Source organism: Leuciscus leuciscus, assembly GCF_965113295.1.
Source record: "Leuciscus leuciscus genome assembly, chromosome: 3".
In the NCBI taxonomy this organism is placed as follows: domain Eukaryota; kingdom Metazoa; phylum Chordata; class Actinopteri; order Cypriniformes; family Leuciscidae; genus Leuciscus; species Leuciscus leuciscus.
This window is the reverse complement of record NC_138727.1, coordinates 15,052,704-15,069,882: the sequence shown is the minus strand read 5'-3', so window position 1 is coordinate 15,069,882 and position 17,179 is coordinate 15,052,704. Positions and strand designations below refer to the sequence as shown.

Genomic DNA, 17,179 nt, shown 5'->3' with positions numbered 1-17,179 from the left:
AGTTGGTGTTCTTTGATTAAAGTAGATACTTTGATTACTCACACACATTTCATTTCAGTAGTGTTAAAATTGCTCCCAACCTTCCTGTTGCTCCCAACCTGTTAGTTTCCCCAAAACAATTTTTTTTTTTTTTGGCAAAGTCCTTGGCATAAGCCGAGTAAGTGTCATCATTCATCTTATTTGTAACAAATGCAAAGGTCAAAGTAAATTGATAAGTTTGAAAAACTTTGTAATACACATTATTGAAAGTTATGGTTAATGTTCTCCTAAGATATAAAACTGAATTAAAGAAAAAGAGCGAGACTGTCAGAGGAAGCGAAATGAAAGAGCAGGGAGCCAGACGGCTTCATCCTCCTCACACACTCCAGGAATGAGACAATGGAAGATTCCAGGAACCCCGGCCAAAAACTCTCCGTCCGCCAGGCCAAGGAATGTCTGCCAGCATGTTGTGACGTGAGGTATTTAAAGAACATTCAGGGAACCTTTAGACAAAAAATGTCTACATTATCTGACCTGATTCTAACTAGAGAAATTGTCAAATGCCTGGTATTTCAAAACATTTTCTAAGATAAACTTATGACCTGGCCCGCACTGAGCCTGTGCAAAACATATCTATAAATATACCTCTAAAATCACTGCAAAACATATATTTGAAGGTCAGGTTTAATTTCATTTCCGTGCTTTCACTAGACCTATCTACATCCACATCAACAGCAAGATGCTGTGCTCCTTTTTTTAATACTGAAGGCTGATGTGAGCTTATACAGAAAAGACCTTTGGGACCTACAGTGCCAGTGCAGTCAAAAGAGGAAACTCAATTTGGAAACCTGGAAATGCTTGGGTTGCTTTTCTCTTCCTTGCCACCAGTCAAATGTACATGCACAAAAAAGTCTGAGCCATTTTTTGCCCCTCATAGTGATCTCAAAAAAGAAGCCCAAGCCTCTTTGGTGAGCGCACAATGCTCTGCTTCCATAAACACTTCATTAGCAATTCAATTACCTGCGTGCTGACAGATCTGGTGCCATCTGTTGCGTCCACCGTCAGGTTGTAATGGGATTTCTGCTCTGCGTCCAGCACTTGGGCCACAATCACCGTCCCACTCGCCTTCCCTACTTCAAATCGACTGTCAGAATTACCACCTGTTGAGAGGAGGTTTTCACCACAACCAAAATGGACAGGAAATTAGACGGCCATCATCACAAGTTAGGCAGTTGAAGACAGGAGAGAGAAAAAGAGAACTGCACAGGTGGCAAAAGTCAGGGTGTCACGTTTGTGGTTTTGCAGCAACTGTTTCACCCTTTTTGTGTAAACCACAATAATGGCTGTCTGACATTTATACTACTATATTCCTGCCCAATTAAGCATTACAATTTAAAATTAAGCATTTTGAAATAAAATAATATATCAAATTTAGTAATAGATATAAATAAATGATCCATTTCACCCATACAAGAATGTGGTGGTACAGAGATATATATATCAGTCAATAACCATAGTGCTTCATAGCCATAGTTCATTAATTGTCTATTGATAGTTTTTGGAACTGTCGAAGGAAAAGCTAAGACTTAATCAGTATTTTAAAATTCTTTATTTGCCATTTTAAAAACACCAACAGCTTTGCCGATGGATAACATTCTGTTTTTTTTGTGTTTTTATTTTTATTTTGAGTAAACATTTATTCGATTAATTTGCTATCATTACTTTTGTATTATACAAATGTATCAGTCATCCTGCTCTTTTGATCTTGCCAGCAGCCACTTAATCACCAGCAGTATATTATTTTCGGATTATATGACCAAACATAAATTCAACAATAATAAAAACAGCATACATGAAAGAAAATGAGAGCACTGGGCCTTCAAAGTGAACCACACTTAGTGCATAGGCTGGCAAGGAAAATAAGCTATGCTTTATGTATGCAATAGTAAGACAATCTCATAGGGTAGACAGAGACAACTAATTTTGATTTAATGATCGAAATGTAACTCTTTCATTGCCAGCTCGTAAGCCCTTAGTGAGAAAGAATCAAAACTTGGGACCTGGTGCAACCAATGTGAAACAATCACAACAGCACGAGTACAAAAGCACATGACAGATCTCATAACGGCCACGCACAGTAGTATTAGGAGATCTGCGGCAGATACCTTCTGCAGTGCAGTTCAGGTCGCAAGCCATCTGAACGATGTAAAACAGTTCTTTAGCCGCTATGTCCTCTTCCAAAAGCCAATGGAGAGGAGCAAGGAGACAATCAAGAGGAGGAAAGCAAGAGGAGAGAAGCAGAAGAAACCAAACCATTCCAAAATTAAGAAGGAGAACAAGTAGAAAAGAGAGAGAAAGTAAAGGTTGTCAGTGATAGATTTGTTAAAAGATAAAGGGAAAGGATACAAACTATTATGTCATATTATGACAGTTCTATTGAGAAGATAAACACAAAGATAGAAGTTCATTCATGCAAAGAAACTTCATCTAAAGAGTCTCATTAGAAGATTTAATCATTTCAGTTTGTAACAAATTTGTGTACTAAAAAAGACACTTATTAGGATCCAAGCTTTAGAATTGTAAATGCAGTCAAACCAACACACACAACAAACTCTCTGAAGATTTATCTCCACCATACCTGTTATTTCAAACCAGACTGGTGTGTCCACAGACTCCATGGTGATGACCCCGACCATGTGTGCCACGGGGTCGCTCTCCATGACAGAAAAGGAGTAAAACGGCTCGTCAAATGCCAGAGGGACTGTGCTCGGCTCCGGCTTGGGGATCCATTCAATGTGTAGACGGCAGGTGGACGATTTCTGGGGTCGGCCATTATCCACTGCTTTAATCTGAAAGATAAATGTGTCAAATCAAAAAATTAAAATACCTCGTAAATAACTGTGTTATTTATTACCATAAATAATCTAACAGTAATGTTAAAAATTGGTTTTGGGATTGATATGTTTGGGAACAATAATAAGTTTTGCAATTCTGTTTGGTGCTGTTAATGGTATTCCACACTTTAAGCTCAATCAGGGAGAAATACAATTATCTGAATACTACTAAATGCGGGAAGGACAGAACATTACCAGAACACCTGTCCCTGTGACGTTTGGAAAGCGACAGATGTTAGGTAATAAAACAATGGGAGGTCTGGCAAAAATTGTCACTGGCCACATGGGCCGGGCAGGAAGTTCACTCTGCGCTCGTAAAACTTCAATCAGAGGGACATTTAGGAAAAATGTAGTGTGTGTCAAATCTGAGATCTCAGGTTTCTACATTCTAGGACATAATAACGGCCTCCTCAAGCGCTGTAACTCAAGCTAGAAAGCAAATATATTTGCAATAAAAAAGATTCAGTTTTGAACAGAACAGAATGTGTGCTACAGAAATGTGTACATCCTCACCGTTAATATATCATAATCTCCAGCAGAAGAAAGCTTCTTAAAGGAAACCATTCCAGTTTTGGGCTCAATGAAGAACTTTCCCTGTTCGTCTCCGTCCTCGATGCTGTAGGAGATCTCAGCATTTGGCCCTTCGTCTCGATCTGAGGCGACGACGCGGTAAACAGGATCTCTCTTGAGCGCACGCTCTTTCTCTGGCTTTTCTCGCTCTGGGAGTTTGATTTTGTAGACTTTCTCCATAAACTGCGGTTTGTTGTCGTTCTCATCCAGAACTTTAACAATGACTCGAACAGTGGTGGACTTCACAGGAATGCCCTGATCAGACACTGTGATCTGTAACACAAGATTGTGGAATGGGAAGTTATAATACACCCTCAAACTAATTTTCATCACTCAGTTGACTAGTTCAGACAATCCACTGACTAGTTTTTTTTTGAAAATATGTACTTTTGCACATGCCTTTAAAAGTTAGATTTTTTTTAAATAGAAAGCTTCAGGGGGCTGATAGAAAATACTGTAATTGAAGGGGGAGGAATAATTCATTCACTCAGTTCTAGTTTTCTTATTTCCTTTCATGTCGAATAACTCCAAAACCCAAGAGAGCCGGGTGTCATAATGAACATTTTCAATTAGAGTGACAAAACGAGCGGTACTAAAAGAGGTGCACAGGACAATAATAGAACACACACAAGAATATCTGACACAAGTGATTGAAAACCTTCATTATAGCGAGCGCTTCAATCAATCGTCGTTCAGAAGTAAAGAAAAATCTCCTGTTCGGAACACAGGGGCAAGTGTTCCTATCTAAGTCAATTGGCTGACAAAATTGAAGTAATTCCCTGTGCGCTTAGCTGTCAAGCAATCTTTTCAGAGATGTGCAGAAAGGAGGGAAGGGTTTCCGGGGGTTAGAACAGACTGTAATGCATTACTCTGTGTGATTGCGGTATGAAGTTTTTCCTACATAATTTCTCTTTTATGACATCTGACGAAAAATACCATCATGAATGGGATAGCCAGACAGGCTTCATGGCCTCAAAATGAGTGTGCTTTATATTTTTCTAAAAGCTAGTCTGATCATCTAATCCAATTGTGTTGTTTAAAGACCTAGAAATTAGTCCTTCACACATTATTCATAAAGGCATTAGATCGGTTTAGTTCAATTGTATTGCAAGCACACTATAGTGACAAAAAACGAAAAGATAAAAAGTTCACATGCACATCAGTTCTAACAGCAAAGCACTTTTGTCAGCAATATGAACAGTAATAGGTGCAGGAGTTGTTCCAAACAAGCAGAGACGGTGGCATTAAGCAGACGCTGGTTTGTTGAGCATATACTCATGCTCAGAGAGCCGTGTCCAATCTCAGCTGGTATCCGTTAACCAGCTCATTAATTTCCTCTGGATATCTTCAGTTAATCTTGGAAAATGCCCATTTGAGGCGGCTTAATGGCACGCTGGTGCATAAGCTGATGAATGCAAACACACACACAGATGCAGACATACACACTATTTCCTGCTAATGAACTCAGCTGACTTGCTTTCTAAGGCTGAAGCAGATAACAGGCCAGCACAGACATTTAAAGCATCTGTTCAACACTGGTCCAGCTTTTTGTGTGAACGAGTATACCTATAATGTATATTTGTTTTCAAAGCTGTCCAGTGCTGTCCAAGTGTTTTGGCCAAACAAATTTAATTGAATAGGAAGACAAGGGACTCAGTCAGCTCCAGCATTCCTCTCTCCCGAGCTGAGCGTGTTTTTATGCCTGCAATGCACTGCTTTTTTTAAACCTTTTCCAGCAACTGGAAAGAATTCAAACAGTTGAAATTAAATTTCCAGTTCAATAATGAATAAATCTCCCATGTCTGCTTTGAACATCAATTATATAACTAGATTTTTACATTTTCTGTGGCGCTTGCCTGAGTAAAATCATCCAGAGTGTGATCACTTAAGCCCGGGACACACCAAACCGACGTCAAAGAAGTAGCGCTGATGAAAGCCGACTGTGTTGTCGCCTGCGTCGGGGGAGAAAAGCTGCACTTGAACACACAGAGAGAACTACAGCCGACTGTCAGCTAGAATGCGCATTCTGCGCCTGCGTGTAAATGAGACAACTGTCTATTTCTGAAGTTATATTCATCTATATTCGTCATTCAAAAAGGGAAACCGACGCTCCAGGCTGCAGATACACAAACCATAAACAAAGCAGTGCGAGTTTACCGTTTTGAATATCAATCTTGCTAAACACTTTCTTTATTCCACTCCGCTCATGTTAATATTGAAATATTCGCCAAGGAACACTCAGGTAAGATAACGTTACATTAGAACAGCATTCTATCTTTTGACCTCTTTGCTCACTGTTTTGCTATTATTCTCGTGCATTGACTCGTTCACTAAGCTGAACAGCCAATCAGAGTTCTCTCTCTCACCGATGGTCCGACGCCAATTCAACATGTCGAATCAGCCGGAAAAAAACAGATGAGGACCAATTTCAGCCGACTGTGTGGAACCGTGCGGAACACACTGAGAAAACTTAGTCGGCCGACGCACAAAAACTGCCCGACTGCCGACCATCGGCTTGGTGTGTCCCAGGCTTTAAAGTTATAGCACACCTCTCCACAAGACGTAAGATTTGCTGTCTTACATGACATTTAATGACATTTATGCATTTGGCAGACGCATTTATCCAAAGCGACTAACATTTCACTAAAGGTTTACATTTTAATCAGTTCATGCATTGCCTGGGAATCAAACCCATGACCTTGGTGTTGCTAGCGCCATGCACTGTTTGAGCTACCATCATGCTATCATTCACGTTCATTCCGGGATGGATTCCCATAATTACGAGCAATAGTGGTGTTTCATTTGTGGACAAATTTGTGCTTTTGAACTAATCTTTTAGGTCAATTATTCCCTTTCAGTTCCATGCATTGAGACTCTGAACATAGCTAAATGGGCCATGTTGTTCATTAAAAAAGAAACAAGATAAATCAGGCTTTTTTGTGAAAGATATTCAACTAACTGACTCAACAAATGAACAAAATTGTGCATGTTGTTTGCTGTTAAGAGCTATGAAAGGTGAATCTGTTGATTGAATGATTCAATGACTTATATCAAATATAACAAATATAACTGATAACAAACTTATAACAAACAAAAGGATTGTCTCTACATACTGGTGTAATGATGTAACATGCAAAAAGAGACTGTGGATGAATCAGAAAACAAATCTGAATAGATTTTTTTTAGGTGAACAGATTCAGAAGCCATTGAAATGAATCACCACTAATAGGTGCATGCATCTTGAACAATATAAATTTGTTCAGAGCTTCCAGCGCAGGCAAGGCAGTAACATGTTTCACATGCCTGGAAAACAGGCAAAGCAACGCCCTACATCCTCAGTCACTCAGGGTGTATTCCCAGAAATAAATTACATTTCTTTGCAAATCAACTTAAGTGTATCGTGGGCATATTTTCCTGTTTGGTTTTAGAAGTTCAAAGAGCAACAGGGCAGGCTCTCCGAAGTGCTGTGCATGCCTCTACATGTTCCAGAGTAGCTCTCTCTGTTTTTATTTTCTCAAATTTCATTCCCTTCCCCCTCTAGGAGCATTTTCACCTTACACCTTCCTTCTCAGCTCTTAAGTGTGTGTGAAAGTTTTCAGGGCTCTCTCCCATTTATCTCTCACACACACTCAAATGCCCTCACCCTGGCCTCGTATAACTGCCCCTCCCTCCCCCACAGGCCTTTTCTGCCTCCAACTAACCTTAGCGAAACCCTGAGCACCAGCTCATTCCCCAGTCCCCTGCAGTGCTGTGCCCAGCAGGATTGCACTGCCCCTGGGAGAGAGACAGCCAGACTCCTGGGTGAGACAAGACCCCTGGAGGGAAGATGTCAATAAACAACTTCCTGTTGCTGGATCCCTGACTAAACACCGGCCAAAAACCCAAATTGCCAGGGTTGTCATGACTACTGCAGTGGTCCACCGGAGCAGTGCGAGAAAAAAAGGAGAAACAGGATCCAGAAGAATGTGTGTGAACAGTGACTGGACTGACGGTCATTTGTTTATTAGCCTTTCCCTCAGCCGGTCTAAAGCAGCGTGGTAATCGAATTTAACATGAGATCATAACAGTCCAAGAAGGTGTCTGAACAAAGAAGACAGTTGCTCTGAACAAGAGAAATGTATGCAAAAAATCACATTATGATCCAACTGACTAGTCAGTCTGTCTAGTTTTATTTTATTTTAATATTCTTTTAGCGGCAGTGCTGTAGAGAGGATAAATATAGGCCTGGTTTCACAGACAGTGCTTAGATTAAGCCAGGATTAGGCCTTACTTAAATTAGGACATTTAAATGGCTTTTATAAACATGCCTTAGAAAAAACATTACCGGTGTGCATCTTGAGACAAAACAATATTTTAAGATATGTCAGTGCAAGCTGCTTTCAGTTAAAACAGCTCAAACATGCATTTTAGTCTGGGTCTAGGTTTAAACCTTGTCTGTGAAAGGACCTCAAAGTAATTATTTTGGCTGAAATAATTTTTAATTGGCAATCCTACAAAATCGCTTCATGATACATGTCGTCGGAACTATGTTATTATGACCATTTATAAGTTAACACATAATAGCATATAAGCAAAACTGAGTACTCACATGCTCTATAAGCAGCAGCTGTATGTGCGCAGGTGGGTGCATTCCAAAACAGTCTCTCAGAAAGCGAGCGCATGTGGCGAAATGAGTCCTCTTTCGCTGCTTATTGCGCTTGAACGGTTTAAAATCAAGGCTTAAAATTCCTTTCAAATGATAAGCTTTCATGATGGCGCAGTACGGCAACGTCACGATATTCCAAAATCTCTACCGGCTGACAAATTTCTACCAGTTAATTGTACTGCCGGTATATCGCCCACCCCTAGCTTCCGGTGTTAGTCACTTACAGTATTGTAGCTTATTGTAGCTGTACAAAAACAGTCTGTTATGCTGTTTGATATTAATAACTGCTTTTTATTATATTATTTTCATTTATTATTGTTATCATAAACACTGGTTTGATGTGCAAATAGTTTTACCATTTATGGAAATAAGCTATTCTTTTAATTATCTATAGTGGCTAATGAATGTCGGAAGTCTCGCACATTAACAGGAAATAGCTTTATTAAAAAAAATTCAAAAATGTTTTATATTTTTTATGTATTATATGTGTTTGTTTGATCAGGCATTATAAACAAGCTAGGAGACTGAATGGACTGGTGGACTAAATTGTTCACTACACCACAAATTCATGGAAGATGGTTCATACTAAAGCTGAAAGTATGCTTCAGTTATATCTTTGATGCTCGAAGATGCTCAGATAGCTCGAATTTCATCCAATGTGGATATATGTGTTTATCTACTCGATAAACCCAGAGACTTTAAATGTGATCGGGCTGGGCCCCAATTTATGCAGCCTTGCTTTTCTATTTAAAAGTGCAATTAAAAGGGTAAAAGACAATGTTAGGTGAAAAGCATTCTTTACAGCTCCTTAAGGTTAAGACAGCTGATATACAGCATCCAAATCGAATAAAACTACACGCACCACCAAACTCCAATCTCGACAGTAAAACATTTTTTTTTTTAATTGTTAATTAAAAACCAGTGAAACAGATTTAACCTTGAGGGGATCTTGGCACTACTAATATTTAGCTGAATTGTTGGCATTAGCTAATTACAAGCCTACTGTCTATCGGTCAGCAGGCTTTGCTTTGAAGTCAAGAAGAGCTCTTCACATCACTGAGGCATGGAGAAAAGAAGGGAGGACAGACACTGGATGAGCATATGCTGCAGGGTGTACCATCCTCCCTGGTTTTATTTCCTGTCCGCAACCCTCCTGTCATTTACAAAACAATTAGAATTGCAGAAATGGGCATGAAAGAACTGGGAAGGGATGGTGCAAATTTGGCAAATTAAACAAAATGCCACAGGCCTTGAATTGCACAATCTATAACGATAATTAAAGGAGCATCAATCTCTGAAGTCTTCAGTGCAGAAGTATCAGCAAACTGTGGTTGTTTTTTGTGGAAGAAAGTGAGAGGGTGGTAAAGAGTTATTGAGAAAAAGAGTGAGAGAGAGAGAGTGAGAGAAGCTTGCAGCTCAATTAAAATCCACAAGTATAAACTTTGGCTGGGCAGGGTGACGCTTCCTGTTCTGGCCTGCCTAATCCCGAGACGGTACACTGAGAGAGAACAAAGGCAAACCCCCACACGCATATACACACACACACCTACCCTCCACACACACCGGATATATAAATCCCCACAGAAGCACGTTGGAAGGAATGGAGGGGGGAAATGCAATCCACTCACGTGCACAGTTTAGTTTAGTGGCTTGTGCCTTGAAGTTTTTTAGATGCTGAAGTTTTTTTTACTAATTTCCCCCTTATTTGGATGTTTCCTTTGCTCCCAAGGCGTTCCCTTTAAAATAATATTCTAGGTTAAAGTTTTGAAGGTTAAACTACAAAACCGGGTTCAGCAATAATTACATTACATAATAATTTATTTTATTATACACCAATGTTCAAAAGTTTGGGATCAGTAAGATTTTTTATTTTTTAATTAATAATTTAATTTAACAAGGATGCATTAAATTGAATAAAAGTGACAGTAAAGACATTTGTAATGTAAAAAAAAAAAAAAAACCTGTATATTTCAAATAAATGCTGTTCTTTTGAACTTTCTATTCATCAAAAAAAATCTTGACAAAAGTATAATTTAGACAAAAATATTAAGCAGCAAGACAGTTTCCAACAATAATATATATTTAAACAGAAAAGAGGCATTTTAAATAGTTCAAAATATTACTGTTTTACAGTATTTTTGATCAAATAAATGCAGCCTTGTTGATCATAAAAAAAAAAAGAATGGTATTTGAATGGTAACAAATGTACAACATCTTGTGAAATGTACAATGGATGCCCCTTAGAATTCAATTGCAAGAGCATTTCTGTACATGTTGATTTAAAGAAATTGTTTCTTATGGTAATCAACAGCATACCACAGATGATGTTCATATAGCTTAACTTTATCCCAGAACATTCCAGAAGGGGAAAAAAAAAACTAAAAGAAAAAAGGAGCCTTTTAGGACCTCTCTAAATATGCGTTTCTAGTATTGTGATTGTATGCTCTTAGGAAGAGTGTTGTAAACATGTGATCAGTGGATGTATCTATAGGTGTTTTTACCTCCAGAATATGTTCATCCTGCTGTTCTCTGTCCAGCTTCCGAGACGTGGTGGCAACTAGACCTGCAAACACATGAGCACAATTTAATAATCCCATTAAAACTCATCATAACTTGATCCAAATAAAAACAAGTTCAGTTAGTGCAACATTTAGACATGGATCAAAAAAGTTTTTTTTACTACATTTTTGTTAGTGTAATAATACAATTTCATCTTTGAGGATGTACCTAGATATTCTCAAAGGGAGGTTTTGTCAAATTTATTTAACTTCTGGGTGCAATCTTGTTGAGTACCCCCTCCCTCCCCCTCCCTCCCCCTCCCCCTCCACACACACACACACACACACACACACAAGTTAAATTCAGCTGCACAGAACTGCAGAAAATGCCATTGTGCCTGTCTCAGGACTGTTTTAAAGCTGAACAAATAGCCATGGTTTAAACACACACTCACACTGCCAACGCAAACCTCACACACTACATTCAACCAAACACACAACACTCATTATAAAGAGCTTCAAACGCTGAAAAGATGAGTGAAATGTCAATGTAACCATCACTGCGTTTACTCCGTGTGTGAACCTGTTAGTAGGTGTATGTTTTTCTGTGGTGGGTTTTTGAAGATTTCTCTCAAGAGCTTTGCTTTATAATACAGCAAAATAGAATCAGAGCTAAAAGGAAATTCAACTGGAAGTGAAATCAAGTGCCGAACCTGGAGAAGAGTTTATAAACAGGCAGACAGGCAGATCGAACAACAATGCAAATGAGCACACATTTCTGTAAAGAGCGTCTCGATTGCAGATAATAAGCAGACTTGTGTTTCTCCGTCAGTATAATTGTACATTAGATGGGGCAGAGCACGCGGCTGACGTTGCCAGCCCCGGCCACACGAGAGACGCCTGCCGACCGCACCACGTCTGATTAGTGCAGAAAAAGGATTTCCGAAACCAGAAGCCATCAATGGTGCACATGCAGGCAGCAGAAATAGCCTGGCCACAACACGCCTCTTGCTCCTGGTCAAAACTGTGTTAGGCTGCTAACCATCTCTCTCTCCTTTGCTCTCGCAGTCATACATGGGAATGAAAATAAACTCTGAATGTGGGCAGTCATCAAAATCTCTACACTTTAAAACGTTATATTAAAGGCAATGCTACGTTTATATACCAAGAACTTGACCAGAATGGAAAAGGACATTAAATAGGCACATTTAACAAGGTTTTATAAGAATTTACAAGCAAATTTTATTTTTCACTATTAGGATTTGTATAGAAACAATATGTGGCTGATATTCTGAGTAAATTAGCTTTTACATGTCTCCCAGGAGTTGGGTGTTCAGAATATGCAGATGACTCTTTTCCACTATTAAATACTATTTCATGAGTTAACATGAATATATATTGCATAATATTAAGCTAAAACAAATCTCTCAGCTGAAATGAACCCCCTTCCCCTAGATATCGTTCCACGTGAGCGTATGCGTGTACTGCTGAGGTGTACGTCTGCTGGATGGACCTTAAGAACATGCTGCTAAACAGACGCCCATGTTCGTACCCACAATCCATTTCTTCCCGGGCCAAAAAAAAACAAAAAAAAAAACGTCGCGGGTTAAGCTAGCCAAAGAAAATTACAGTTCAGCCATTTTTGGAAAAAGAAAAACAAGAATGAAGCTGGGAGATGCGGGAGCAAATAGAAAGAAAGAAAGAAAGAAAGAAAGAAAGAAAGAAAGAAAGAAAGAAAGAAAGAAAGAAAGAAAGAAAGAAAGAAAGAAAGAAAGAAAGAAAAGAAAGAAAGACTTGTTTGTGATGTTAATGCTAGTTTGGTTGACCAAGGAACTCTGGCTAGTTAAGAAGCCTGGTGGGGACACCAGCAAACAGGGTTGAATCGTCCTCTTTGCAGGCACCTCATTTCATTAGCCCTAATTTTACCCTCTGGGAAAACAAATTAGTTTTGCCCAAATATTTCATTATTTGTTCTGTCTGCATAGTCTGAGGTACTTACAGTTAGTGCTTGTCTCGCTGAGCGCAAGCGCGTGACCCTCGCCTAAAATCCTCTCTGCTAACCACTGTACTCCTACAATAAACCCATAGAGAAATCTCACATATAATGATAGTGCCGCCACACTGCCCCAGGACAAAAGAAAAGGATAAAATCAGAAGGAAAACAGCAAAAAAAGAGCATCGAAGTGCCTCGGTAAATGACACTCTTTCCTCTAAAACACTTTTGCTTGTTTTTTTTTTTCTCTTTCTGGCTCACTTGAACTTTCCCTTACTCAGTCGGTAGGCCATTGATGGACTTTAGAAGAGGTATCATTTAGCAGGCAGGAATGCAACACTCCGTATCTTAGACTGAGGTGCCACATTCCTCATTAAGGGTCTCGAACACATGTTAAAGCACACACACTTAAAGAAGCGCACATGCAGCGCTATTAAACACAGATGAATGTACATACAAAACGCTCTCAAGGCCTACTAACAAGCACAAAACAGTCCGTGCCACAGCTACATAGATAAATGAGTACACACACAAAGATGTGCTCTACAGTGGGCAGACCCGGGCAACGTTCCCAAATGGACCCTAACCCTCCTCCCTATTCTAACACATACTGTGTGTGTGAATGGCAGCCATTTCAGAGCTGAGAGAGAGAGAAAGAAGGGCAACACTTGAAGTTGAGAAAGGAGTCTTTGCTGGGTTTGTGTCTCTCAGAAAAAGCCCCACATTAGCCTTACACCATTAACCTCAGAATACTCAATAGAGCATATCAAAGACACACTACACACACAAATATGTGCTCAGACAAGTCATAAAAATGCAAATGCTGAATTTTTTTTGATTATTCTACTAATAAATGTGTTTCCCACAACTATATGTACTATATGTTTACTTTAAATAGCGTATACAGGATCTGTTAAAGGCATTTACAGTAACAGTGATTTGTAGTGGCAAAGAAACCTTGTAAGTAGTAATTCATTTTCAATCAGAGCTTGCAATTAAGGATTACATAAGCAACAGCGGCAACTATTAGGGATACGCCACCATTAAAGTTGGCATGAAACATAAGTAAATGTAAAATCTCAAATAAATGGTAAAAATATCAACTATTATATTACAGAAATATTGGGCATATCTAGTAGAAACAATTCAAAGGGAGCAATTTTGCTGACCTGGGAATATATATATATATATATATATATATATATATATATATATATATATATATATATATATATCAAAATAGGTCCTCTCAAAATCATTGGTGGATAAATCAGACATGATCAGAATAAATCCCATCAGTCTCGTCCGGTGGCTTCAGCTCAGTCTCCGCATTTAGCAACCAAAGGCCCCTGGAAATGGGGCAGCTGATGGTAGGAAATTCCTATCTGAGAGTGACTGAGATTAACAACACTGAGCTTTCAGACCTCCGCTATATTCGGTGTACTAACTCCATTTAGAGTGTGGGTCAGGAAGAGAGAGAGAATGAACAAGAATAAAGAGACAAATCCCTGGCAGATAATTTCTCTTTCAAAACATTCTTTCTGATTTGAGTATTCCAGAGCTCAAGGCTCACTCATGCATGGGGACGACCTGGATTTACTACACTAAATCACTGCATTCCTGCCTCTGTGCAAGCATGTGTGCGCAAGGTCATGTTCGCATTAAGACTGCTGCATTGATTTTTTTTCTACATCACAAGGTATGTCACACTACCACAAAAAGTATCTGCCCCGTCCTTTAAGGATAAGGTGCTTCTGCACCACTAGTGGCACCAAAAGGAATCACAAAAAATGATGATCATTGAGTACTGCAGGAATGAGTCCTAAAATCCGGAAATGAGTCGCCATTTTTGAATTTGCAGTTCCATTGTCTCAAAGTCAATAATTGTTTTTATTTTTGGTTAAATACCTGAATTAAGGTCTATGGTTAACACAAACTCAAGATATTTTCACAAATTCTTCCACAACATAAAATACATCAATAACAGGTATCCACCAAAATAATGTCTGGGCAGAAACCAAAAATTCAGAATTCACTTGGCCAAAAATCATGTTTAACTGTTGTAGATTATCCACGTTGTGTGCACAAAACAGATGCTGAACAGTCAAAATGTGCCATTGGAGAAGCGCTAATTAAACATCTGTTTCAGTCTTTGATTTCGTCCCAAACCCGAAAATAGCTGTTTCGGCTGAAAATTTTCGCTAGACGAAATTTCGGTCCATCCCTAAGCAATTATACCCCACTCGTGATTTTTTAAAAGCTTTTACGTGTCTTGCAAGAGGCCCTTGCTAAAAAGTGGCTAAATGGGACTAAGGAGTTGTTGTGGACATTATTAAACATTATTATGCCAAACAGAAAAACGCAACTACTCACTAGTTATTATACTTACTCTCTAGCAGACTATTTTAACTAAATCTTAAATAAAGATTGAATGAGTTGTTAGAAGCTTAGTGGAGGTGACGATAAAGTCATATAACTACAATGATCTTTGTTTTTAAAATTAGCTTTATACTTCTGCTGATTATATTTAGCCTTCAAAATTCCTAGAAGTTAGGTTGATTTGTGAAGATTATCTTGATGAACAAAGTGTGTAAGAATCATAAACTTTTGTTGATCACAAAGCTTATTTTCTGCAATAATAATGGAAAAGCCCTTTTGCCTTATTGTCATGAGAACCACAGGGGGTGCTAACTTGGCCAACAAAAATACGCAGCACTCTAGTGTTCATGCAGTTAGTCCCACCCCAAACACATCATTGGTTGATTCAGAAGTTAAAATGTCAGGTCACTCAAGCGCCATAGTGGAAGTCAGCCTATAAATGGCTTTCTTACATTGGTCTCTGAATATTAAATTGGAAAAGGAGAAATTATTTTAGCATTCAGGGGATACTAATAATCACAAGCTTCTTTAACAATGGCAAATCACATTGTTAATTGTCTGCGTAACATATGCAAAGATTCTGTCAGCGGTCAAATGTTTTCATGGACTTTCGCTCATTCGGCTGGGTTGAATATCAGAGAGATATCTGGTGTGTGAAATCCGTAGGTTAGCAGAAAACAAACAGGACAGGTGTGCCAGTGGATATGTTCACAAGCCTCTAAAACCCTGCAACTTTATCCACAGGAATGAGTGTGAGGGAGGGGGAGTGATGTTTTTTTTTTTTTTCTCTGCACCTCTCTTTAGTTTTGCATTCTTAATAACCTTTTGTGCCTCGTGCCAACTGTGGGAGCCTAAAAGGCAGGAAACAAGAGGAAGTCGTTGGACATAGTATCCATTTCTTTTTCAAGCTTCCCCTGCTTTGGGTTGAACCCTTTGAAAAGAGCACATGGCATTGTTGTATAACAAAAAAAAAGCAGGCCCTTACTAAAAGTTAATAGGAAGATGGAAAGGAGAAAAGAGGAGAGGAAAGCAGGCCTTGTGAATCATTGCAGCTATATCCTCCTTTCACTCCTATTAAACAAGCAGAGCAGAGCTCAAAGGCACAGAGGTGCCTCATAGACTTCTAATTACCTGAGCCGATTTCTAGCCCCGCAGCCAGTGCTCTTGATATAGTCAGTACAGAGAGCTAAAACTACTGTGGTAAGAGGACAAATAGAGAGCTAATGCAGATATCGGGTATTACTCCAGAGATCTGATATTTCCAGGAATATGTGTGTGTCTGTGTGTGTGGATTGTACCAGAACAAGAGCTGTCAGCATTGTACTGAGCACAATTCTTTCTACTTGTGCCTGCCAGCTAGAGAAATAATTCCCATGCTCACACTACCTGCACACCCAAGGTCCAAAAATAACACAACATGTGCAGTGTCATTTTTATATTTATTATTTATATACCTTTATAGTAAAATAGTAATAATATTTTGAATTAGCTTTTTTTTTTCCAGTTTTGTTTCATTTAATTTTAGTTTTTCAAAATTGTATGTTTATTCGTTTTTTCTATATAGCTTTATTTTTTACTTTAGTTTCATTGATTTTAATACTTCGACTTATTTCAACTTATTTCAGTTCGCTGCCAAGGCAACATTTAATTTAAGTTACGTTTTTTCATCCCATGTTTACATTTTAATTTTATTTCACTTTTTTTTTTTTTTTAATGGTTTCAGACACCCAAATGGCTGTTCCCTCAAATAGGGCCCTATTTAAAGTTTTTTGGCTTTTAGTATGAATATGTTAGCCTTACTGTTATCTATAAGCTAGTGTGCTCCAAAACAATGACACAATTCACATTAAGAAGACCAAACCCAACGTTGAAAATGAAAATCAGGTTGATGTCAGAATCCAACGCTAGATTGACATTAATCTCCAACGTCGGACAGGCGTTGTATTGTGGTTGAAAATGAAAATTGTGTTGACGCCAGAAACCAACATCAGTCGGGTTCTGACGTCAACCAGACTTTCATTTCCAACCAAAATCCAACGTCTGTCGTCGGGTTCTGGCGTCAATCCGACTTTATTTTCCAACCAAAATGCAACCCCTGCACCCAAAATCATCCCCTGACTGACAACTTTCTACTCAAGGAGCTTGACACAAATTTAGTGGAGTAAAAAGTACGATATTTGTCTTTCAAATGTAGTGAAGTTAAAGTAAAAAGTTTCCAGAA

At 38.7% G+C, this 17,179-nt stretch overlaps 1 protein-coding gene across 5 annotated transcripts in view; it reads right to left on the bottom strand.

Annotated features, from left to right (window-relative positions):
- fat1a (FAT atypical cadherin 1a) overlaps nt 1-17,179 on the bottom strand; it is a 94,349-nt gene that overhangs the window by 38,935 nt on the left and 38,235 nt on the right. For all 5 annotated transcript variants that reach the window (XR_014204850.1, XM_082165728.1, XM_082165730.1 and 2 more), the window contains exons 4-7: nt 10,590-10,651; nt 3,387-3,716; nt 2,618-2,828; nt 1,000-1,139 (exon numbers count right to left, since the gene is read on the bottom strand). Coding sequence is in view for 4 of the 5 variants with exons in the window: in XM_082165728.1 (XP_082021854.1) it covers nt 1,000-1,139; nt 2,618-2,828; nt 3,387-3,716; nt 10,590-10,651 (743 nt within the window). In the remaining variant the exon portion in view is untranslated. The remainder of the gene's footprint in view (nt 1-999; nt 1,140-2,617; nt 2,829-3,386; nt 3,717-10,589; nt 10,652-17,179) is intronic.